The 24,041-nt window shown below is 34.0% G+C and overlaps 2 protein-coding genes across 3 annotated transcripts; one reads left to right on the plus strand and one right to left on the minus strand.

The window, feature by feature from the left end:
* Window positions 1–297: 297 nt before the first annotated feature.
* Window positions 298–17,420, plus strand: LOC110689804 (ribosomal lysine N-methyltransferase 4-like). Of its 2 annotated transcripts, none has more exons than XM_021866612.1 (15): window positions 298–454; window positions 576–685; window positions 2,190–2,253; window positions 2,338–2,448; window positions 2,568–2,627; window positions 4,213–4,320; window positions 4,921–4,990; window positions 5,277–5,383; window positions 5,494–5,574; window positions 6,766–6,801; window positions 7,852–7,935; window positions 15,494–15,624; window positions 16,070–16,158; window positions 16,259–16,407; window positions 16,934–17,420. In XM_021866612.1, the coding sequence occupies exons 1-15, from the start codon at window positions 338–340 to the stop codon at window positions 17,165–17,167; spliced, it is 1,551 nt and encodes a 516-aa protein (XP_021722304.1). In that variant the 5' UTR covers window positions 298–337; the 3' UTR covers window positions 17,168–17,420. The 2 variants fall into 2 exon arrangements, with proteins under 2 accessions (XP_021722304.1, XP_021722305.1); XM_021866613.1 differs by having other exon boundaries at window positions 5,343–5,383.
* Window positions 17,421–21,896: 4,476 nt separating this feature from the next.
* On the minus strand, window positions 21,897–23,620 carry LOC110689895. The gene is made up of 3 exons (XM_021866724.1): window positions 23,614–23,620; window positions 22,595–22,887; window positions 21,897–22,418 (listed from the first exon to the last, which is right to left on the minus strand). The coding sequence occupies exons 1-3, from the start codon at window positions 23,618–23,620 to the stop codon at window positions 21,897–21,899; spliced, it is 822 nt and encodes a 273-aa protein (XP_021722416.1).
* Window positions 23,621–24,041: the final 421 nt, after the last annotated feature.

The raw sequence follows: 24,041 nt of genomic DNA on the forward strand, positions 1-24,041 counted from the left end.
ATCATCTCCAATGGTGAGACTTGAGGGAGTTTTTTTAGGAGAGAGTATTTTTTACAAAGTATACCAATAAGTTGGTATCTAAAGTTAGCAATTCCAAAAGAAAGTTGCTAAATTTAGATACCCAACATTAAATCTCATTTGACAAAAAATGTGGGCCCTTATCAATATTATAATATATTTTAGAGAATCTCTCCATTAAAAAATTAGATTTCACTGCTAAATTGAGAAGTGACAATGAAGATGGTCTAACAATACCTATCGGATATCTGATCGGGTGCTCACCCTATAAATAGCACGGGCAGACTGTGGAGTAAACGGCTAGTACACTTTAACTGACATGCTTTCATTTACGCGAGCGCTGAATTTCTCCTATTTTCCACGTTCAATTCTCACTCTTTCTCCTCATCTTCTTCTCTTCAAATTTCAGCACTGCGTATCACGTCACAGCTTAAAGGTTCGTCATCTCTTTCTTCCAATTTTCGACTTCATTTGAATTTTCTACTTACAATTTCCAGATTTCGATCTGAATAATTAACACTTAATTTTTCCGAATTTTGATATTTACAATTTGATAGGTTTCGAGGTGTAGAGACGAAGATTGCGATGATTTTTTGCCGTGGTTGGAGAAAAAGGCTGGAGTTCAGATTTCTCAAGTTCTTTCGATAGGAATATCTGATTTTGGAAGGTTCATTTTTCTTTCTTCTCAACTTTTTCATGGCTGATTTAGTAAAATTGTATGTGTTATGATTTGAAGTTGTTCTGAATTTGATATAGACTGCTTTAAAAATCTTGTCTGGGAGGCGAAAGGAGTAATTATTTATATGAAGTAGTTTTCGAGAAATGTTTGAATTATTTTGTTTAATTGTTTAGGAAAATGAGTTGATGGTAGTGGAATTTTCGGAATTCATCTTGTTTAATTGTAATTGTTACGGATGGAAATTGGAAAGTGAAGAAGAAGAATTCGGATTTTAGGTTCACCGGGGGTGTCCCTTGTCTTCAAGTTCGTTCATTGGTTTTATGAAAGATAGGAGTAAGAGGGAAATCGAATTTTTTGGGCTGAGAATACTGGCATATGCTACTGATAGTACTGATAAAAGAATTTAAAACAAATGCAGCTCATCTTTCGTGCATTGGGTGCACAATGATAATTATCTGCACCGTGTATATATAAGTTAATCTTTCTATGTTTGGTAGTGGCCGTCTTAGGCTCTCTTCACCCAATATATAATATTCAGTACAAAAAACGATTTATGATCAGAATCAGTGTTGATTAGTAAAGATAAGTTTTAATTTGTAAAAATGAGTTCAAATCAATAACATATTATTTTTCACTGAAGATAGCAACTTCATAGGACAAAACATACTGATCAATCAGTAAAAATCAGTGCCAATAAGTAGAAAGTAAGTAATGATTAGTAAATAATCAGTTGCAATCAATTAAATCAATAAAAAGATTTTATCTCCAGTAAATTTTGATGGAGAGGACATGGCGTTAAAGTTACTATTTTATGTATCCAAACAACCACCACCTTTTACAAGAAAATTATTAACTTGTGCAATATTGGGTCTGGGCACCCTGTATAAGTTACCATGTTAGATTTACTCTTTTATATATTGTGCACGTGAAATTTTGTAAAATTCATAATTTCATATCAACACTAAGCTATATGAACAAGTGTAATTTTGAGCCCTAACAAGGGGATACGTGACGCAGGAGTGGGCCGCATGCTACCTGCTGGCTGCTTTTACTGAATTCCAAACTTCAAAATATCGTATTTTGAAGTGCGGGTTACCAAAAACTCGTTTTTGACCCATCTTCAATGTGAAAAATAAAAGAATTTTGGGCACAAACTACACAACAAGCCCACTTCCATACAGACCAGGGAGCAATTCATAATTTCATACCATGGATTGCTAGAATTTCATTAATAAATACAATGGCATGGTATAATTTTATTCCACGAGTGTGGTTAATGGTATAAAGTTCTTTTGCCAGAATTTCATAAAATGGTATAAATCTGCACAATGGATGTGGTTGCTCTTAGCTTTCAAGTTAAATAAAAACAAATTGTGTGGTTTAACTTAGGGGATGATAAGGCTGGTTGATACTTTATTCTGTCTAGGAGGAAATGATTTTCACATTGTAATCGGTTTTTTTTTTTTTTTTTTTTCCCTTCTCTCCTTTGTAGGTCGTTGTTTGCTTGTAAGAGCATACAAGCTGGGGACTGCCTTTTGAAAGTTCCTTTTATAGTGGTAAATGTTGTGGAGGGAGTTGTATTACGTCCAGGATACTATTAACTAAATTTTCTCAAGATCCTGTCACTTTTGAACTGACAGCAAATATCTCCTGATGACATCCTTCCTGAAATCAAGCCCTTGGTCTCTAATACAGTAGGGACTGTTGCAAAACTTGCAGTAGTCATTCTAGCTGAGCAGAAAAAAGGTCAGGTATGGCTTAATATCCAAATAATGAGTTCAGGGATGAAGAATTATCTTTTAATGTTTAAAAGTTAGTTAATGCAAGTTGGTGTTTGATATGATATTTTTTGTTCTTTTTTTCCTGGTAGAGTTCTGAATGGGCTCCTTACATCTCTTGTCTTCCTCATAATGGAGAGCTGAATAGTACGGTAATTTCATTTCTTTCTCTTGGATTTGTTATTTTTTATTTTTGGGTTATGCTGCCTTGTGAAGAGCACTTTATTGTTTATTCTACCTTGAATCCCTGTTCTTTTGCATCTTTGTTGTGTTTCATATAATTTGTTGCACCATTTGACAAAAAAATATGGTGTATCGTATTATGTACATTCTTAACTTGACAACTTGTAATCTTGTAGGAGCGTTTTCTTGTGATTATGTATTTTGTTATCAGCCAACAGGGGGTGGTTCTGTTGTTTACTAGTCAATTGTGTTTTTCGTGTATATATAACAATTGGATTGGATTTGTTGTATCAGCATGGGTTGAAAATTTAGGCATTATTAGTTCACCTTTTATTTTATGTGATTTTTTTTTTGAAAAAAGGAAACCTACCTATTTTGGTATATGTGATTGTTGGAGGTGTCAATCATTGTCTGACAATATCACCTTATTTGAGCAACTACAAAGTAACGCGGTCCAATTAATTACATTACTGAAATTGATGCCTTGATGCGCAACAAGCCAATGTTTACATTCAGTTGGGTAGTTGGGTATGCTCCAGATGATATTTGATTTAATTTTTAATTTTTATTTTTTTGAGGCATTGTGTTTGGGCTTCGTTCCTTTTTTTTTTTTTTAATAAATGTCTTTGTGAAGCCCGTAACTATGTTGAATCTTACACTTGTTTTCAAGAAATATCTCTTGTCAATCAGTTTCTAAAGCTATGCCTTTTCAAATCAAATTTTAAATAAAATGAACAATGTAAAAATAGGATTCCTTATATCGGCATCTGGCCATCCCCTTAAACCACTAATTTAATGCTCGTAAGTGTTCACCCTGCCTTTGACTCCAATTTCTTCTCTTAGGCATATGTTTGAGGCCTGATCTATACCACATGAGTTATATAAGAAGACCAAGAATAAAATTTAAGAAAGATTTAAAGGAGCGGTATAAACGTTGTTGTAAAAAACATTAAGGTTTGGGAAACTTTAGCAAAGGAAAGAAATATACTCCGTAGTTCATAAAACATGAATGGTGTAAAATAATTAAAGTAAATACAAAGATAAATTTAAAAAGGATATATACAATCATGACACGTTGTTGATGTGAATTTTCTCCCTTCACACCGCTATCCAACACCATATTTTCCTCAATCCCCAAAGCACTTATATCACTCTCAATAACCTCTTCCAAGTTTTCTTAGGTGTCTCCTACCTCTCTTAATCGATCCTTTCTTGTATGGACACACATCCATCGCAACATACGCATCTCGCCACATTCATCTTATGAAAAGATTAGGCAATTATGCCCTACTTAAAACATGTTGACTTCATTTAGCAATCAAATTTTGTAGTATTGCCTACAATGCTTCTCCATCTTTCTAAATACACATATGTGTGTGTGTGTGTGCGCGCGCGTGTTTAAGATTGTGTGAAAGTACATAATTGATTACTATTGGTAGGTTGGCCATGTTGTATAGTACATCTCCCCCCCCCCCCCAAACCACCCTGTGGATGATCTGAGTTATACTGAATGCAGAATGTAATATATATTTTAATTTTTTTTTCATTTCGTAGATATTTTGGAGTGAAACAGAACTAGAGATGATACGACAAAGTTCAGTGTACCAGGAAACAATTAACCATGAGGCTCAAATTAGACAAGACTATTTGGTCATCAAACCAGTAAGCGTTTTCTTTTTTATTAGGTTTATTATTATTTTTATGAATGGTTTTTACGCTAGTAGGCTTGAGATTGGTCACCAATCAGGATTTAATTGAAGATTATAGTATGTTTTGCAATTTACAAGATCATTTACAGTCTGGCAATTTACTGCCTTAGGGAGATGAGTATATTTGATACTTATTAATATTAATATAGGACTTATAATACCTTCGGTTTTTACTCTACTCTGTTATCGTTATCGTACTTAAAAGAATTAAGAAACTTCGAAAATTGTGATTGGGTTTGAGAAAATAAGTGTAGAGTATGAGAGATGGAATTAAAAATGTGGGTTGGTGTAAGAAAGTTGTAAATGTTGTGGGGTAAGAGGGGTAAATAGTGAAGGGTGTTTTTCAAAATGGAATAAAGTAGATGCGAGTACATAAATAATTTGACCTAAATGGAAAGTGATTAGAACACAAAAACGAGGTGATATAATGTTTGCATAGGATGATATTACCTGTGTCCTTGGCATGTTCTCCATATTTGCTTTTATTCTGTCAATTTGCATCACATATGACCCATTGTTAGGGAAGGATTTATTTAATATATATACGATTCAGGTTTTTGACCACTTTCCTAATGCATTTGAGGATGTTCAATTTGACAGCTTCAAACATGCCTACGGTATAGGTATGTGGATATATTCAAATAAGTTACTGCTTGCCTTATATCTCCCTTTGCTGTGATTAACAGATAAACTGATAATAGCACTGTTGCGTAGTTTTGTGAAAATAATGTATCACTCAGTTTTACTGTTGACACTATCATGTTAAAAATTTATTACGAGGTATAAAGTATGTTGTAGAATTCATTGTTTAAAGTTCAACAGAATAAAAATTGTTAGTCATTTATTTAGATGTTTATGTAGCAATAATGTATCTTTTGGCAATGCATTATGCATGTGGCTGTTGAACAGCTCGAACAAGCCACAAAGATCTGCATCTCGAGCTTGATGCCATTTTTGTAAATTGCAAACTTTCAGTTGCATCTCGAGCTTGGGAAAGCATGAAGGGACAATCGCTGGTATAGTCACTCAAGTAATTCAAGATTCAAGTACTTATGCAAATTATATGTATGTATCATCCATCTTAGTCTTGATACCATCTCTCAAAATTACTAAAGGTTTTCTGCAGATTCCATTTGCAGACTTTTTAAATCATGATGGAACCTCCGACTCCGTTGTATTATGTGATGTAAAAGATAGAGTATCAGAGGTAGGACTTTTTTAAATTTACCTAGACATGACTTCTTGTTTGCTTGATTGTACAATTTAAGATTATGCTTTATATAGTAATCACACAGTTTCAACTTGCACTGTTGTCCTATTTAGAGCTCATATGCTCTCTTGATTCCTTAACGTGGTCCTTCGTTGGGTATATACTTCTTTTCAATTTAAACATTAAGATTTCTTTTTTTATCTAGTAGTTTCTTTCTGATCTCCACCTCTGATATTCCTTTAGGTACCTGGTTGATAATTTTTCTTTCTTTTTTTTTTTTTTTTTGTCAGTAGACTGGTGAATGAACTTTTGCGAAAGAAATTAATATAAGTGAAGTGAAATTAGATAGATAACTTGCTGTTCTTTATCCCAAAAAGTATTTAATTGTCACTTTTAGCTGCTTTTGGAGTTTTGATGGGATCTTTATTTGGTGGTCTACTGTCTTATGCAAGTTACCTGGTGAGCTTACTTTTCTAATGAGCCAAATAAGTCTCAAAAGAGATTTAGATTGTTTAATGGATTCTGTTCCTCATTCACTAAAGTTTGGATAGAGAGAAATGTTATTTTTATATGGCTGATGAGTAACGTGTATAGCCTGCAAGAATGGAAATTATCGACAAGTTTAACTCTACCTTCATGGATATACTTCCTCCGTTCACTTTTAGTTGCAGCACTTTACTTTTCATGCCTGCCAATGCATAGTTTTAACCCTTCGTATCTTAAAATATAGATAAGTAAAAAAATATAAAAATTAGATATTATGAATATAAATTGAGACAAATCTAACAAGATCCCACATGACTATATTTTGCCCAATATGTTAATTAATAAAGAAGGTTAATTGTAAGAATGTAAATAGTGTAAAATTTCAAGTGTTCCAACTAAAAGTGAACAGAGGAAGCACATTTTATCTCATAGCGTCGGCATTTGGATATTGGATGTGCAGACTGCAGTCCAACCAAGTGTAAATTTTTTAATTTTCATAGCTGGAACAGTTTGTGGATTTTTAGGGATTATGCAATGGATGGATCATACAGTATAAATTGCAAATGAGCAAACCTCTAGTTTCAGTATAATAAGCCTTCTACTACTTGATTACTCCATTTTTTATCATCCCTATATGTTTTATTATGCTTCTCCTCAAAGATATTCCCTATTCTTACTTTATGATTAATTTTGACCTTTCAGGTCATTGCTGATCGAGATTATGCTCCAGGTGAAGAGGTGAAGGAATCTCTTTATTAGTTCGTATTATGTCTTCTCTTTCTTGAGCATTCCTGTCTGCAACTCTGCATAATTCTCTGTTGCATAGTGCCTCTCTCAAAGTGGCTATTTCTGGGGCTTCATCGGCACCTTTAGCCTTGTAAAGTTATGCATGGTATTAAGATTATTGAATGCAACTGTTGTGGTAGAATTTCGTTTTCCTTTTTTTTTCCTTTTTAATTTAGGTTTCTAATTCATGTTCAAAAAGATGTCATTCCCAATTTTTTCCCTAAAAATTCTTAGATAGTCGTTAACTAAGGTCGACAAAGTGTATAGGTGGTGGCTGATTAGGGAAGATGTTTTCTTGGATCCTGTATAGCTGGTGGCTGATTAGGGAAGATGTTTTCTTGGATCCTTTGCTTTTATATTCCAAATAAATAATAAATAGAATAAACTCGAAGCCCATCTTATGTTCAAAATTCAGGTCTAGGTTGGACTCTATGCTGCCTCCAAATCCAACCTGCTTCCCATTTGAATTCAAAAAATATTCGTCGGATTTGTACTCATACTTTTATATATTGGTTTCGGATTGGAATTTTCTTGCTTTGGATCGAGCTGGTGAATAATCTGAATATATCTCCTCAGCTTTCTTTGTTGCTTTCTTACTCTGCAAACCAAGTATTTTTTCTGCTGCTATCTTTTTTTTTTTTTTTCTCAGATTAGTGATACTCATAATAAATTTTGAACTTTTGCAAATTGTTTTCAACACTTTTCCAACTCATTCAATAGTTCCTGCATCCTTTTCTACTAGTCTGTCCATTAACCGATAAATTATATGTATGTCTTTAAATTCCCCACTTCCACTAAGACTTGAAGTGATTGAAGTTTTGGCTTCCTTATAGGGTGACACTTGTTTTATCTTGTGAGCTCGTAACACAACATATTGGGTGTAACAAGTTTTTGTAAAAAACTGTTGAAAAGGACAGTAGTCCTTTGCTTCACTTTCTGAATATCTGTGGTTTATAGAATGTTTGTGAGCTGATAAACTACAACATGTCCCAAATTTTGCAGGTTTTGATACGGTATGGAAGGTTTCCGAACTCAGCGCTTCTATTAGACTTTGGTTTTACAGTTCCATTCAACTTGTATGACCAGGTTAGTTTTCAGATTTGATTAGAGATAGAATCCTAAGCCTTTTTACTGCACTTCTTTCAAACACACTTTTTTTTTTACTTTTTTATAAAACATCCTTAGGGATACTCTATTTTTACTATAATAGTATAATGAATAAATGTTTGAAAGAACAGCCATATATAGGGACTAGTCAAATTAATTAAACATTCACTTTTACCCTTGTTTTGTTCTCCCTCTGCTTTCTTTTGTTCTTCTTGTATTGACAGTGCACGTTTGTCAAGGCACATATTTGAATACTAATATCTTTAATAATGTGATAGTAGAGATTAAAAGTAAAAATTGTAATCTTACAATATTCATTGAAACGAATCAAACAAGACCCCACTTGACTATGTTTTCATCATGTATAATTGGGAATTAAAAAAATTCTTTCAAATTGTCAATTGTGTCTGGATCGAGAAGATCAAAATAAAACGGAGGGAGTATTATTAGTGCCTATGATTACATACTACTTGAAATTTAATTGCAGCAATTGTGAAGGTTTTAATATAGAATACAGTCATTTGAAACATCTTATATAAGTAAGGCAAAATTGAGGATAACACAACCAAGAGTGCAATCTACATCACAAACTATTAAGTTTGGTGTAAAAAATGTCATAAATGACATCACATCTGCCAAGTCTCCTATAGAACCCGACATGCCCCAAGAATGATCTTACTCCTCTCACATTAGAAATTGAAGCATTTTGATGAGAAGATTCTCTATTGTTATTGTTCCGATTGTTCCTAGCATTATTGTTCCCCCCTTGGTGATATTGATTTTGATTACCATGATTTCCTTGATTGTTATGGTTTGGTTAACCAACTTTGTTGGTTGTAGTTGCCTTGTGGATTTTAGCCCCTTTGGTTCCTATTACCCTCTTAGTTTTGGTTATGGTAATCATAATCATTGTTTCTTTTATCATAAAAGTTTCTCCCATGTCCTCTTTGATTAGGATATTGATATTTTTGGTTGTCATATCTAGGCCTATTATCATATGATTGAGCATTGACATGTTTTCATTCTCAAATTTATTACCATCTTCATATTGAGGTTGGGGTTGGGAATCATATGTGCAAGAAGATGTACCATGATCATAGGAACTACAATTTTTGCAAAAGACACATCCACTAGGCGTATTGTTTGAAGTAGAAGTAAAAGGGTTAGAATTTATACCTCTCTCCTTAGATTGGGTAGGACGATCTTGTTGAGAAGAGGGGGATTCGAGCTTGGCTTTGATTGATGTCATCTCTTTGTTAAGATTGGCGATTTGGGATGTCAAAGTTGTTTATGGCATTTAGGTGATCACGGTGTAAAACGCGTTTCCTCCTTTGCTTGGGGTCTTCCTATCACCTTCTTGCTAATCCATGTAATGCCTAACGACATCTTCAATAATCTCTACCACTTCTTCCTTCGTTTTGTACATTATGGGCCCACCGGCTCCCGCATCCAAGCTAGTCTTACCTTATGGACTTAAGCCCCCATAGAAAATTTGAAGCACCCGGTAGGTGGGGATGCCATGATGAGGACACTCCCTTTGATATTTTTCTTGTATATCTCGCATGCTTCATACAAGGTTTCATTAGCCTTTTGCCTAAAGCCTTGGATCAATGCTCTTGACTTGACCGTTTTCTTTTGGAAATAAAACCTTCTGAGCAAAGTCGTGTTTACTTCATCTCAAGTTCTCAAAGAATTAGGTTTGACCACTTTCTCAAGCCACTCAAGGGCTCTTCCGATAAGAGAGAAAGGAAAAAGGTTCATAGTTACGAACTCTTGAAAGACCCCGTTCACCTTTATCGTGTATCAATATTTTTCAAATTCATTCAAGTGTGCAAGGGGGCTCTCATGCTTTGCTCCATTGTTTTGCCTCCTCTAAATAAAATTTATCATGGCGAGTTAAATCTTTAAATCATTGGCTGGGGTCGTTAGAGGAGCAATCTTACTCGAGGCTTTATAAGCTCTTGGGTTCCCAACTCCTTAAGAGGTAATGGCGTTGTTGCTACTGTTAATTGATTTGCTTGAGTCTAATTCACCCATTAGAAAAAACATAAAAAGGGTTTATTCCTTTTTTGTTACACTTGTAGCCTTGTTACTAATTGCATTTGGTGTATGTGTATGGGTAGAGTTCATAATAGGACATTAGTACTATTTGATCCAGAAATTGAATGAACGTTTAGAAGGAGAGTTGTCCCAAGGTCCTTAAATACTTCCCCATTTAGGGAGTGCAATTTCGAGGAACGACAAGAAGAAATATCCAATCCACCACCGCCACCATAAAGTCCTTTAAAGGAGTTGGGAAACAATAAGAGCCCTCGTGTGGGATTGCTCCTCCAACGACCCCAGTTAATGATTTTGAGATTCAGCTGCCATGATAAATTTGATTGAAAGAAGGCAATACAGTGGAGCAAAGCATGAGAGCCTCTTTCACACTTGAATGAATTTGAAAAATACTACAACACGATCAAGGTGAATGGGTCTTTTAAGAGTTTATAAGAATGAAGCTTTTTTCTTTCTCTCTTATAGGAAGATCCCTCGAGTGGCTTGAGAAGAAGGTCAAACCAATTCTTTGAAAACTTGGGATGAAATAACCACGGCTTTCATCAGAAGGTTATATTCCCCGAAGAAAACGGTCGAATCAAGAGCATTGATCCAAGGCTTTAGGCAAAAGGCTAGTGAAACCTTGTATGAAGCATGGGAGAGATATAAGGAATATCAATAGGAGTGTCCTCATCTTGGCATCTGCACCTACCAAGTGGCTTGAGAAGGAGGTCCAATTCTTTGAGAACTTGGGATGAAATAACCACGACTTTCATCGAAAGGTTATATTACCAAAAGAAAACGGTCGATTCAAGAGCATTGATCCAAGGCTTTAGGCAAAAGGCTAGTGAAACCTTGTATGAAGCATGGGAGAGATACAAGGAATATCAATAGGAGTGTCCTCATCTTGGCATCCTCACCTACCAAGTGCTTCAAATTTTCTATGGGGGTTTGAGTCCCTACTACCTAAGGTAAGACTATCTTGGATGCAGGAGCCGGTGGGCCCATAATGCACAAAACGGAGGAAGAGGTGGTGGATATCATCGAAGATGTCGTTTGGCATTACATGGATTGGCAAGAAGGTGATAGGGAGGCCCCCAAGCAAAGGAGGAAACGCTGTTTACTCCGTTGATCGCCTCAATGCCATCGCCAACATCACAAATCGCAAATCTTGGCAAAGAGATGACATCAATCAGAGCCAAGCTCGAACCCCCCTCTTCTCAACAAGACCGTCCCTCCCAATCTGCTTCTACTTCTACTTCAAACAATATGCCTAGTGGATGTGTCTTTTGCGAAAATTGTGGTTCCTATGGTCATTATACATCTTCTTGCACATATGATTCCTAGCCTCAACATGAAGATGGTAATGAATTTGATAATGAACATGTCAAAGCTCTATCGTATGATAATAGGCCTAGATATGACTACCAAAGATATCAACATCCTAATCAAAGAGGACATGGGGGAAATTTTATATTCAAAGAAACAATGATTATGATTACCATAACCAAAACCAAGGGGGTAATAGGAGCCAAAGGGACCAAAGTCCAAGGCAACTACATCCAACAAGGTGGTTATGGTAATCATAACCATAACAATAAAAGGAATCATGATAATCAAAATCAATACTACCAAAAGGGAACAATAATGCCGAGAGCAATTGGAACAATAACAACAATAGAGGTCCTTCTAATAAAAATGCTTTAATTTCTAATGTGAGAGTTCCTCCCGATTTTGATCCTAGAGCTCCCCTTCCCCAAGAGAATTTTTATGCACAAGCGGCCATTAGAATAGTTTTTAGCGTTCTTCTCATAGTTAGCAATTTAAACCTTTAAATTAGTGGATATTTTAGTAAAATTAATCATATTAGAACCGGATTCAAGACTCTTTCTCATTTTCAGCAATTGTAGACAACATTGAAGCTTCAACTTAGTAGTTTCTATCACTTTTCTCTTGTTATTTTCTGGTTTTATTTCTAAATTAAAGTTCTTAAATCTTCTTTGAATCTTGGTTATTTGTTGTTGCATGTTGAATCCATCCGTTGAACAACTTGGGCTCTAATTTATTTGTTTTGCATGTCTTTCCACCATGAGTAGTGAGTAGTCTTTCTAGCTAGGGGTTGGGTGAAGTTTAACCTAATGGTTAATTAAGTGAAATTGAGAAGAGTTTTGGTGATTGATTTGTGATTAAATTGATTACATGAAGTTTGCTTGTTGTTTATATTGATAGGAGTAGCTACCCTTTATTTTGAGCATGATGGCATGATATTCTTGGTTTGACACGGGAAAGTGAATTTAGATTATCATTACTAATTGCCATTACGATTAATTATCTCCTATAACTAAACTAATAAGGGATCTAAGTTTAGGAGTTTACATTTTTGCATGTAGTCTTTGCTACCTATACCTATATTGTTCCTATTTTGCTTGATTTCCATGGTTGAGTGGATCCCCATTCCCTAGTGTTTCCATATTACTCCCTCTGTTTCATAATAATTGCAACACTTTCCTTTTAGGTCCGTTTCATAATAATTGCAACACTTCCTTATTTGGTAAGGACCCACTATTATTTTATTAATTATCTGTCCTACTAACCCCACTTTCACAAATAATTTATTATTTCTCTCCTACCAACCCCACTTACACTTTTTTTTTTTTATTATTTCTCTCATACTAACCATACTTTTTTCATTAAAACCTACCAGCCTACTCTATATTTTCTTAATCTATGTGCACTCTCTATCGTTGCGATTATTACGAAATGGAGGGAGTATCAATTTAAACCTTTGCTTGTTCTACTTGATGAACCTTGACACAACCAACTTGAAGGCTTCGAGTTAGCTTATGCGTTAAGATCCTTAGCAATTATACCTCTTTTCATCGTGGACCGAACTCTTACTTATCATTTTGCTTGGTTAGTGAGGGGTTTGTTTATAAATGTGTTTGATTGAGTGTGGAATGTGCGACTCTTCGACGCCCCGTCACAATGGCGTCGTTGCCGGGGAACGGGAAAAGTGTAATTTTTTTTTTTTTTTAATATTTATAACCAATTTTCACCCTTTTTCAATTTTCTCTAACTTATTTAACCAAAATACTCCCTCCGTGTTTAAATAAAGGAAATGTTTTCCTTTTTCGGTCGTGTTTAAATAAATAAAACGTTTCCTTTTATGTAACTTCTCTTTTATTTACTTTTTAATAACGTTCTACTAACTAATGATCCTTACAAAACTCCTTACTCTCTTCTCACTCCTCAACTTATACCCAACTACTTATTATTTTAATAAATTTAACAAACCTTTCTAGAAAGTCAAAACGTTTCATTTATTTAAACACAGAGGGAGTATCTCATGTAGTTACTGTCAATTTATCCCATTAATGTGTAGAACCACCAACATACACCTATTTATCAAAAAGTTAATCACCATGGTATAATTTTATAGTAAAACGTTCCATAACCTAACAAAACAAACACCACAAACAATTGGCATTCATAATCGAAATCTAACGACACAAATTATACAAATTCATCCAAGCAACATATAAATTTCAACAAATTATCATAACACCAACTAATACCTAATTTCATGAAATTATGTAAAAAAGACTTCAACACAGGTTCAAAATTTACCAAAGTACAATTTAAAGAATGTCTTTTTCCGATTAATTGTCTAGGATTTTAGGATTGGTCTTCTTCTTCCTCGTTCACCTAGGTGTTCTTCAGAAGTAGTATTAATTTTACTGATTGGGGTAATGGGTGAATTATAAAAAACGGGGCATGTCCTAGTACAGTAAAGTAATTATATAGGTGAGAGAAAATTTAAAAAAAAGGTTGAATATTGGTTAAAAATATTAAAATAATAAAAATACACTTTTTCGGCAGAATCTCCGGCCTCCAAGGTCATTTATGACATTTTCAGCGCCAAACTTAATAGTTTATGATGTAGAGTGCACCCGATCAAGGTTGTGCTATTTTTTGTACAACCTATGGTTGGTGCTATTGAAGCCAATTTTGCTATAAGTAATGCCCAAGCCAAGTTTCCTGCTACTAAAGTCTTAGGTTTTCTTTTATACTGTACCAACCCCTCACAGCCTCCTTCCTACTTTTGAATCAATGGATACTCCAAAACTCATAATTTGGAGCTATGAAAAACATATCTGAAATTTTAGAGCAAGGGCTTCAAGGCAGCGCCATTTTTGGCATTGCTAGAAATGAATTAATGGTGTATAGATTTCTTGCCTTTGACTGGTCAGGTGGCCATTGAGGGCTTCACAGGCTTTCATCTGCTCATTGTCTTCTTACCCTGTGAATGCCAATGAAATGCTTCATTCTGTCTTTGTATTATAGAATTGTCACCCAGTGTAGTATCAATTTGTGCCTTTAGTCTGGCAATTGTTCCTTGTAAATATTTGAACTGTGTAGTCTTTGTTTATGCTAAATTTTTGTACCTAGGATTTGACGTGGGAATACGGGCTACGAAACAACTAAATTAAAATAAAGAACATTGAATGCGGAATGTAAAGGATGGAAAAATTAAAAGAGGTAGGGAAGACATGATATGGTGATGCGGAAAACCCCGATGAAGATGGGTAAAAACTGCGGGTGGCAATGAGTCCAACAATCCACTATAATATGGGCATAAAGCCGAATGTTACAATTAAAATGTACACAATACGCATAAAATATGAAGTAGATAATTACAAATAAATGGGGAGTATTGATTTTGTAGTACGGCAGTGGGTATTTAACGTGCTAATAGTGGGAGTATGCCTTTGCACTTGTATTTAAGGAGCAAGATGTGGTTAAAGTATAGTAGTTTGGATAATGGAATGTACAAGTGGAATATGGGGAATTAGGTGGAGGTTTATTTGGTATGGTTGAAGTATCTTTTTTGGGATAAAGTATAGTAGATGTAAAGAGCCTTTTTAGTGAAATGTCTGGGTGGGTGAAGACATTAGATCATAGGAAAATTTAGGATTGGGAGGAGTAGTATTATGCGTAGGATAGATTGTTATCTTGAAGTGGAATAGCTACCCTTTTATAGGCTTGGTATATCATAGCATTGAGATATTCTAGGTGATTGTTGCATAATGCTCCCTTGATTCTCTCAACTGCTTCCTCGGGTGTTGGAGTAGTGGATGATCCCTTTGCTTGGTCTTCTAATGAATATAGACTGGATTATGGTCTAGTTCATCCTAATATCTTTATTTGGCTCCTTGATAGCCAATATTCTCTCCTTGACTCTAGGAGACGCTAATAACCATCTTGACTTGGTCTTGCGTATCTTGATCGTCGGTCAATGGTCGTACAATATGACCCATAACAGTCTCCTAGTTTATGTTGATGCAATTGTGGCCTGCACCTTAGATTTATGTTGAAAGTACTTATTACTTGTCCAGATATTATCATGTTGTTGCATATATTTGGACCTAATATTGTGATGCTTTACTGCAAGGATGCTGTCAAGTGAAATTTGCACTAGTGTAACGCCTATTATTTTCAGGTTGTCATTCAGGTTGATATACCTTACAATGATCATCTACGAGCAATGAAGATGGATATTCTGCAAAAGCATTGTTTGTCAAAAGTCAAGGATGCAAACTTCAGCCCTTATGGGGCTTCTTTTGTGATAAAGTATGTATAATCTCTTGGTCCCTTCTTATATATATATGTGCCATAACGTTCCAATTTCCAATCAACATACTTATGAGTATATGACTATAATAAGCTCGAGTTCTAGAAGAGAAGTCTAGTTGAATAGCTGAAGTAATGGAATGTAGCAATTAGAGATATATGAAGTTAGATTTAGTAGATTATAAACATTTTTCACTGATAGTTTCACGGGTACTATTGACATTTTTGACACTTATTGTATATAAGTGGTATTAAGCTCTTAAATCATCTCATTGCTCTTATCTAAATTCCCAATTGTCTCTGACCAAGCTTGAAGAAAACCCTGCTAAGCTTGCAGTTTTTCCATTATTGATTTGGGTTATGTACTATCATCATGTGGAATGTTTATCAAATGATATATTATTGTTGCTTATTTGCATTTCCCCTGTAACCTACCATGTTACAGGGAAGTAAGGTCGTCTAGAGGAAAAGGGAAGGGAATTCCACAATCACTTCGTGCATTTGCTCGGATCTTGTGTTGTAACTGTTCTCAAGGTATTGTACACATCTACTTTCTAGGTGTTCACGCCTGACAAATTTGTTAATTATATTATTCTGTCCTCCAGACACTTTTTGATCAGTAATTGACATGCAGAATTAAATGACTTGGTTGTCGAAGCTGCTCAACATGATGGCCGTCTAGCACGGCGTCCTTTGGTTAATAGGACCTTGGAGATACGAGCACATGAGATTTTGCTCTCGCTAATCAATAAGCTGATTGAGAAATATGATGTGTCAATTAAGGTAAGAACCAAATGACTGAGAAGTGAGAATTGCCGAGGCTTACCAATCTGATATAATTCCCTTAAGTAACATGAACTCTCAATTAGGCATTATCTTCTGGTTGACTAACTATCATCACCTTCTGCAACATTATTCTTAGTTCTTCTGCACCAGGCTTAAAATTAACTTGGTAGATAGTTATTGAAGTATTTTGCTAAATGGTAAACACCAATCATTAGTTTTTCAACGCTCAAGTCAAAATTGATTCTTTTCTGTTCGTAAAGGTCAATTTTATTTGGCTTTAGCAATGCACTGGGGTAGCTCCAATGGAATTGCAGCATGCTGTCTTTTTCACATATTATGGTTCTCCTGGAATTATAAACAAAAATTGTGTGGCCATAGCAGGGCTAATTTGTTTAAATTACTGATAGAAATTAATGATATTTTAGAATAATAAATAGATGGCATATGCATTCTGATATAAGTTTTTTTTGATCTATTCTACTTTCATTGTCCTTGTCTGATTATGTTTATATCGTACCTACAGTCACTGCATATGCTAGAACCCAGAAACTGTAGGAAGTTTGCTATCAGACAGAAAATGGCGCAAGATCTCCTTGCTGGGGAGGTTCGTGTCCTGAGATCTGCATCTGCATGGTTGAAGAACTTCTGCCAGTCGTATCCAGAGCAAGGAAAAAACATCATAAATCTTTTACAAGTACAGCCAAAAGTTCCTTCAGGTTTCAATCAAAATCAAACCAACTTGTTCGATGGAGATTGATGAGAGAAATTTTGTACATGTCTACTTCCCTTCAGTTCTGTGCTCATCCCTGTTTCATGATAGGGGGTCCTGTTTTTTGTTAGAGGCCAGGTTGTATTTTTTTTGGAAGTGTAGCTATTTATTTGGTAGGGACTAGAATATTAATTTTGTTGAATTATCTGGTAATAGAGGTGGTACTGTTTTATTGGTTATCACTAAGGGCATGCCTGGATTCCATGAAATAATTAAGAGGATAATATTTAATGGGGCTAAATTTACTGAGGGAATAATTAAGGGGATAATATTTCATTTTCCATAGTTTGGCAACAATACTGTTGTATGGATGAAGAGGAGAGAGAGCAGAGATGGGAATAGAAGAAGCTATGAGCAAAAATGGAGTTGAAAAAGATGAATAGGAGAGAAGACCGAAGAAGGGAGATGGGAAGGAGATCAGAGGAGGCACGTGGGAGTAGTAGGTTGGGAAATTTTTTGGGGAGGAAAAAGTTACTCTAGAGGGGGCTTTGGTAACATTTACTCCCATTTTGAGGGAAATTATTTACCGTCTACATGTTTCCCCAATACCAAACCTATTTTTATTTCCAGATATTTTACTCTTGTATTTTTTCCTCCCCCATTCCCCTCAATCCAGGCGACCCCTAAGTTGTATTCTCACTTCTCGCTATCTTGGGTCACTAATATAGGTTGTTTTTTTAGTTTTTCTTGCAATGGTGAACCTCTCCATGAACTTCGCCACTATCTCTTACTTTATCGACTTATTCACATCCATCATTTATTCTCTCATACCGTTTCTTAATTGATTTTTATTATATAATCTGAGTTCTTAAAAAATTAATGAAATTTACTTAAAGTATTTATATAATTAATAGAGGCTTTAATATCTAAATTGTATCATAAAATGTAGATTATCATCCATTGGAAAATAGATTTTAGAAGGTAGAGAAAGGTAGAAAATTAAGTGGGTATAAAACCATAAACCTATAAAAGTGTAAACAATATTATAACAATGTTGTTGGTGTTATAAAATAAGGAGAAATATGAGAGAGAATTGATCAGTCTATATTATTCCATAGAGTGGGGATATATATATACATACAATATAACTAGGGTTTGCTTAGATAACAATAAACCCTAGATTTAGAACATTCCAAATAAAATAAAGGAGGATAATGGATATCCACACAACATAATATTTCATAACACTCCCCCTTAGATGTCCATTATCGAAGAGTGTGTCTCGTTAAAATCTTATTAAGAAAAAACCCCGTGGGATAAAAACCTAATGAAGGAAAAGAGTACAACATTCTTCGTAATACGCTCGAGATGCTGCCTCATTAAAAACCTTACCAGGAAAACCCAATGTGGGACAAAACCATGGTCAAGGGAAAAAGAGTGCAACGCGTATTTTCTCCCCCTGTGAATACATAACTTGAAATTATCTAATACTGCAATGAATCCAATATGGCGAGGTGGGGTGTCTTCTCATATGTAGTAGAATATCATTCCTTGCTCTTCGACCCTCCTAATTTGAATTTGCATCTTTAAGTCTTCACGTGAACATATAAAGTGTCTTCATTTCACCATGTATGGATTTATCTGTATATCATTCCAAACCTTTATTTGAATAAAGTTATTTTAAAAGTTAAACTTATGCGATTAGGCATTCTTCTGGAGGTCGTGAATAATATAAATCGATGATCATTATTTGATCAAACATTCATTAATAATAATTTGATGACAAAACTTGATATTATTAATGTTGTTCTTCAATCTCATCTGAATTATAATATTACACATGTAATTAGATACGCTAATCATGGTTCTTCTGGACCATAAGAAAACATTCTCACGCATAAGTATTCCATTGATATTCCTTAGACGTTTCATAATTGACACGATAGCTCTCTTGCAAATACAAAAGCAAATCTCACTAACTTTCATGTGCTCAAACTTCAGGTTGAGAAGTCAATGATGTAGTCACATAGACTTTTCAAGAGTTTGATAATAATTGCAATATTCAAGATATAAAATTTGTAGGGCTATAAAGACGTTGCATATAAGTTCTTCGGGAACTTTTCTTACATGATTCAAAATAATATTAGATCAACGTCATATATAAATTCATCATAATTATAAGCCCATTGGAATATAAATATGTCTTTCCTTCCATTAAAGCTGTAAATATGTCTTACTATATATAATGAACATTTACATATACCACAAATATTATATAGAAACTAATGCATTCAATTTGAGATATAGAAATCATGATAAGATATTGAGCAAAATGTACAATGAGTAATACATCTAACAATTTCTACACATGCAATAAGTAATTCATTAACCTATGAATCACACATGCACATGAACATAAGACTCAAAATGATGCAAGACACTGTACAGTGTGGATTTAAAAATCCAAATTTCATTGGACTTCCGGTCCATAATAAACTTTTGATCATTTTATGTCGACATCAAAATGGACATATATATTTCAGATCCCTTATTCATTAGTCCACTCTATTATACATATGCATATTATTTATCGATTCCCTTGTGTACCGATATTTACTATGATATCTGAATACATTTCTTATTGGTACCATCATAACTTTCTTACATCATAGGCCATCTATTGTAATAATTCAGATATTTATACCACTTTAAGGTATTTCATACACTATGGTATTTATATACTATTACACTATTAGTTAACTGCACTATCTTGCCATATATCATATTTATTAGACATATCTTTATTTTGGAACCGATCATACAACCTACACTTCAGGTGCAGTGATTCAAGTATAATTGGCAAGATTTTATCTCAATGTATACACATAATATGACCAAAAAGTATCTTCCAACGCTATGCAACATGAGTCATAACTAAATACAAATCAAATCATAAATGTGCAACATATCTTGATAATATATAGACAAAAATTGGCATATAACTTTTCAAACTACCTTTATAGAGATCATCAATTATATTTTCCGATTTTTCCAACTTTTGCTAATTCTTCTCCCCCTAAGTTGGTAAAATATCTCATTTATAGGGGCGTCTAATCCTATACCAACTTAGTATACAAATTAAAATTCTTTTCGTCGGGAGGATCAAAATCAAAATAATTATCTCAGAAGATTTGTATTAAACAAGTTTTATCCCTTCTAGAGAACAATTTCAATGAAGAACTATTTCTTCATTAACTTTACACTGCATGTGTATTTATTGTTACACTTTCTATAATATGTTCTCTTCTGGAGATCAATGTCAATGGGGAGACATGTGTTGTGCAGTTGTACGTTTTTCTTTCTTTTCCAATTTCTTATGTGCTGATATATAATAGCCCCAATCAAAAGAATTATTATACAAGCATAAATCAGTTGCTTGGAATTCTACTAGGTAGTGATCTTCGAGATCTTTAAAGATTTAAATAGAGTATTTGGTGAGATTCTGGTCACCTAATAGTTGACAATAACATATTTGTTATTCTGGTGAACTTCTGGTCACCCATTACTCTTGACATTTTCATCAATACAAATTATTATAAATCACTATTCAATGATAGCTCAATCTCAATGTTATGTCTTGCCATTTAACTCATTTCATATATGCAACATTGAGAGAGCGTCAGCACATTATCAAATGAAACTTCAAGTTTCCATAACGGGTAATTATTAAACCCGGATGGCCTAATTTAATTATCACATCCAGTCACTTCTCTAAATTTGAACTTTGATCAGTATTCCAACACTAGTGATCATTTTGTTAAAATTACTTTATGCATGGCTATGAATATGATGTGATATTAGAACACCAAAATGTGTTTCTTTATATAATTGGCAAGACAATCAACTAATACTTGATCCAAAATTTTATACTCTGCTGGAGCTTTGACTATAATCTTGATACATGCTAAGCTTGTTGGATAATTCTATACTCTTCTAGAGTACTATATATAATCATGGTACATATCCATTTTACTAAATATAATCTATTATAAAGATCTATCAAAATGTATTACTTCCTCAAATTCGCTATTGTCAATAATTGCTCTTTTCCTGTTTGAAGATTCTTATCTTTGAAATCTATTGGGCTCGGCTATGGCTACCACACTTTAGGCGTGCTTTAGGAATGAAATCTATTCATATCCATCTTCAGGATAGTATCATTTTGAAATATATTACTTAACATGTGGCCACTTTTATTGAATAAAACATTAACATTTAAGTTAATTTATGTACCAAACTGACCATCAATATATTTTATTATTTATGTGCAAGGATTACATAATGATATAAATACTATCTCCCCCTAATCCTTGCATGTGGGGCATTAAATTAATCCAACTACCTTTAAATCTCTTGCACCTTTTGAGCCATAAATTCTCTTATCAATGCATGTATCAAACAAAGTAAAATGATTCTTATAAAACTCATATTCGTTCCTCTTGCCCAATTATATGAACCTTTATACTAAAAATTCTCAAATTAATACTCTAATAGAATTAAAGGAACTAAAATAAGATTCACTAAACCAAATTACTTAAATTAATAAATGACTGATAATAATAATAATGAAATATCCGAAAACATAAAAATATCCAAAAACATAAAATTATCCAAAAAACAAATGACCCATAAAGCATAAAATCATAATACTACGATAAAATTCTATAATAAATGCAAGCTAATTAATAGAGTTATTCGCCAATGGATCATAATTTATTCAGTTATTTTCTTCAGAATTAGGAAAGAAATCAGCTGCTTCCAGGTGAGTTTTATCACCGTAATCAAAATCACCTTCGCCATCCTCGTACACCAAATTTGTTTCCACTTTCTTTCCTTTCTGTTTGATTGATTGTTGATAAAGGTCTAGTAGATATTTTGGTGTACGACACACACGAGACCAATGGCCTTTTCCTTCACAACGGTAGCATATATTTTCATATTTGTCCTTCTCATTCTTATTTTCCATCTTTATTCTCCCACTTCTGGTGAGAGTATGAGTTTCTAATATGACCACCTCGACCACGATCATGTCGACGTCTGCGGCCGCGACCACGACTGCTGGCGTGATCTCTAGCCTTTTGCTCTTTCCATGGGATGTCGCATTCGTTTCAGGGAATGGAGTAGAGCTAGTTGAGCGTGATTCATGATTTTTCATTAATAGTTCATTATTTTGCTCAGCCACAAGGAGACAAGATATCAATTCAGAATATTTTGTAAAACCCTTTTCACGGTATTGTGTCTGCATGACAACATTGTTTGCATGAAAAGTGGAGTATGTTTTTTCTAACATTTCTACATCTGTGATTTTCTCTCCACATAATTTCAATTGTGATGTAATTCTAAACATGGCTGAGTTGTGTTCACTCACAGACTTAAAGTCTTGTAATCTTAAAAATGTAACCAGTCATAACGAACCTTTGGTAATATCACAGTTTTCTGGTGGTCATACCTTTCCTTTATATTACTCCAAAGGACTTGTGGGTCTTTAACAGTCAAGTACTCAGTCTTAAGGCCTTCATGGAGGTGATGGCGAAGGAATATCATAGCTTTAGCCTTATCTTGGCTTGTTGCAGTATTGTTTTCTTTAATAGTATCACCAAGTCCCTTTGCATCTAAATGTATTTCAGCATCTAACACCCAAGACAGATAGTTGTTTCCAGTAATATCAAGAGCAACAAATTCGAGTTTTGCAAGGTTGACATGATTCACTGATTTATAAAACAATATTATAAATTAGGAAGTATGATGGAATTATAAATATGGTACGGTATGACAAAATAGGCGTACAAGATCTCAAATTTTACAAGTTAATATTTGACAATATATAGCTATATATATGTGTATTAAACATTATCAAGAATATAGCTATTTTATTCTACGTTGAGGAGGTTTATTGTTCATGAGACCACAATTAAGTCCACTAATCAATTAGTATATAAACAAAATAGATTTGCTATTCCACATTACAAATGTTCACACACAAAACATTCTAAATATTCTCGGGTTAGAGATTTGAACTATATTGGATTACATACAAAATATCCTATGCATTATCTTACCTTTTTCCTTTGCTTACGAAGAAGTAACAAATTTCATCTAGAGTTTCAACAACAAATTAATGCTACATGCACCTCCAGCAGTTTACACTTTTTAAATTCAAGATAAAGTTCACAAGGTTTAATACTAATAATAATTCTAAACTTTCCTTTTAGAGTCAAGCTAATAGTAATAGTCACAAATTACGCTCCATGCTCAATAATATTGTCCAAGATTATAGTAAAGATTAACAAAAAGACTATTACGAAATAAAGCAAATAGCATCTGAATCAACTAGAACAAATTAGAGAGTTCATGATCATGATATATTTTAACAAAGGACACAACAAGTATTAAAAGAAGCAAAGAAACTGCAAATCAACAATTCAACTACATACTAGCCATAGACAAAAAAAAAAAAAAAAAAAAAAAAAATACTATCACAGAAGTATTCTCTGTCAGTGAGTTACGCTAACCTTTAATTATAATTAAACAATAATTCAACCCCACTTAACAAAACAATGCATCATAATAATGTAACACATATAAAAGCGGCATAAAATAATTATATTATGTAAACTTAAAGCTTAATAAAATAAAAGAAATTGTGAGGAAACTTTCCTGCTAACGGGCTCACGATAGCTGCATGGATCAATATCGCACGAGCTCTTGATACCGCTATCAATTTTCAAATAGCACCGCTAGTAATATTCCGTTGTATTTCAGTCTTTAATCGCAAGGTTGATTCGTGATTTATCAATTTGTAGGATGTTCCTTATTAATAGTATACCAAGATCTCAATAGCAACCGTTTTCGATTATGATTA

The sequence above is a fragment of the Chenopodium quinoa genome, unplaced genomic scaffold (assembly GCF_001683475.1).
Source record: "Chenopodium quinoa cultivar QQ74 unplaced genomic scaffold, ASM168347v1, whole genome shotgun sequence".
Lineage (NCBI taxonomy): Eukaryota > Viridiplantae > Streptophyta > Magnoliopsida > Caryophyllales > Amaranthaceae > Chenopodium > Chenopodium quinoa.

Excerpts from the sequence above, each read along its gene's own strand:
- LOC110689895 (XM_021866724.1), bottom strand. Across the intron at positions 22,419-22,594 it reads AAACTGTGATATTACCAAAG|ACACAATACCGTGAAAAGGG; the intron begins GTTCGTTATGAC and ends GTTGTCATGCAG.
- LOC110689804 (XM_021866612.1), top strand. The coding sequence starts at position 338 with ATGCTTTCATTTACGCGAGCGCTGAATTTCTCCTATTTTCCACGTTCA. Across the intron at positions 2,449-2,567 it reads CTGAGCAGAAAAAAGGTCAG|AGTTCTGAATGGGCTCCTTA; the intron begins GTATGGCTTAAT and ends TTTTCCTGGTAG. Across the intron at positions 5,384-5,493 it reads GCATGAAGGGACAATCGCTG|ATTCCATTTGCAGACTTTTT; the intron begins GTATAGTCACTC and ends GGTTTTCTGCAG.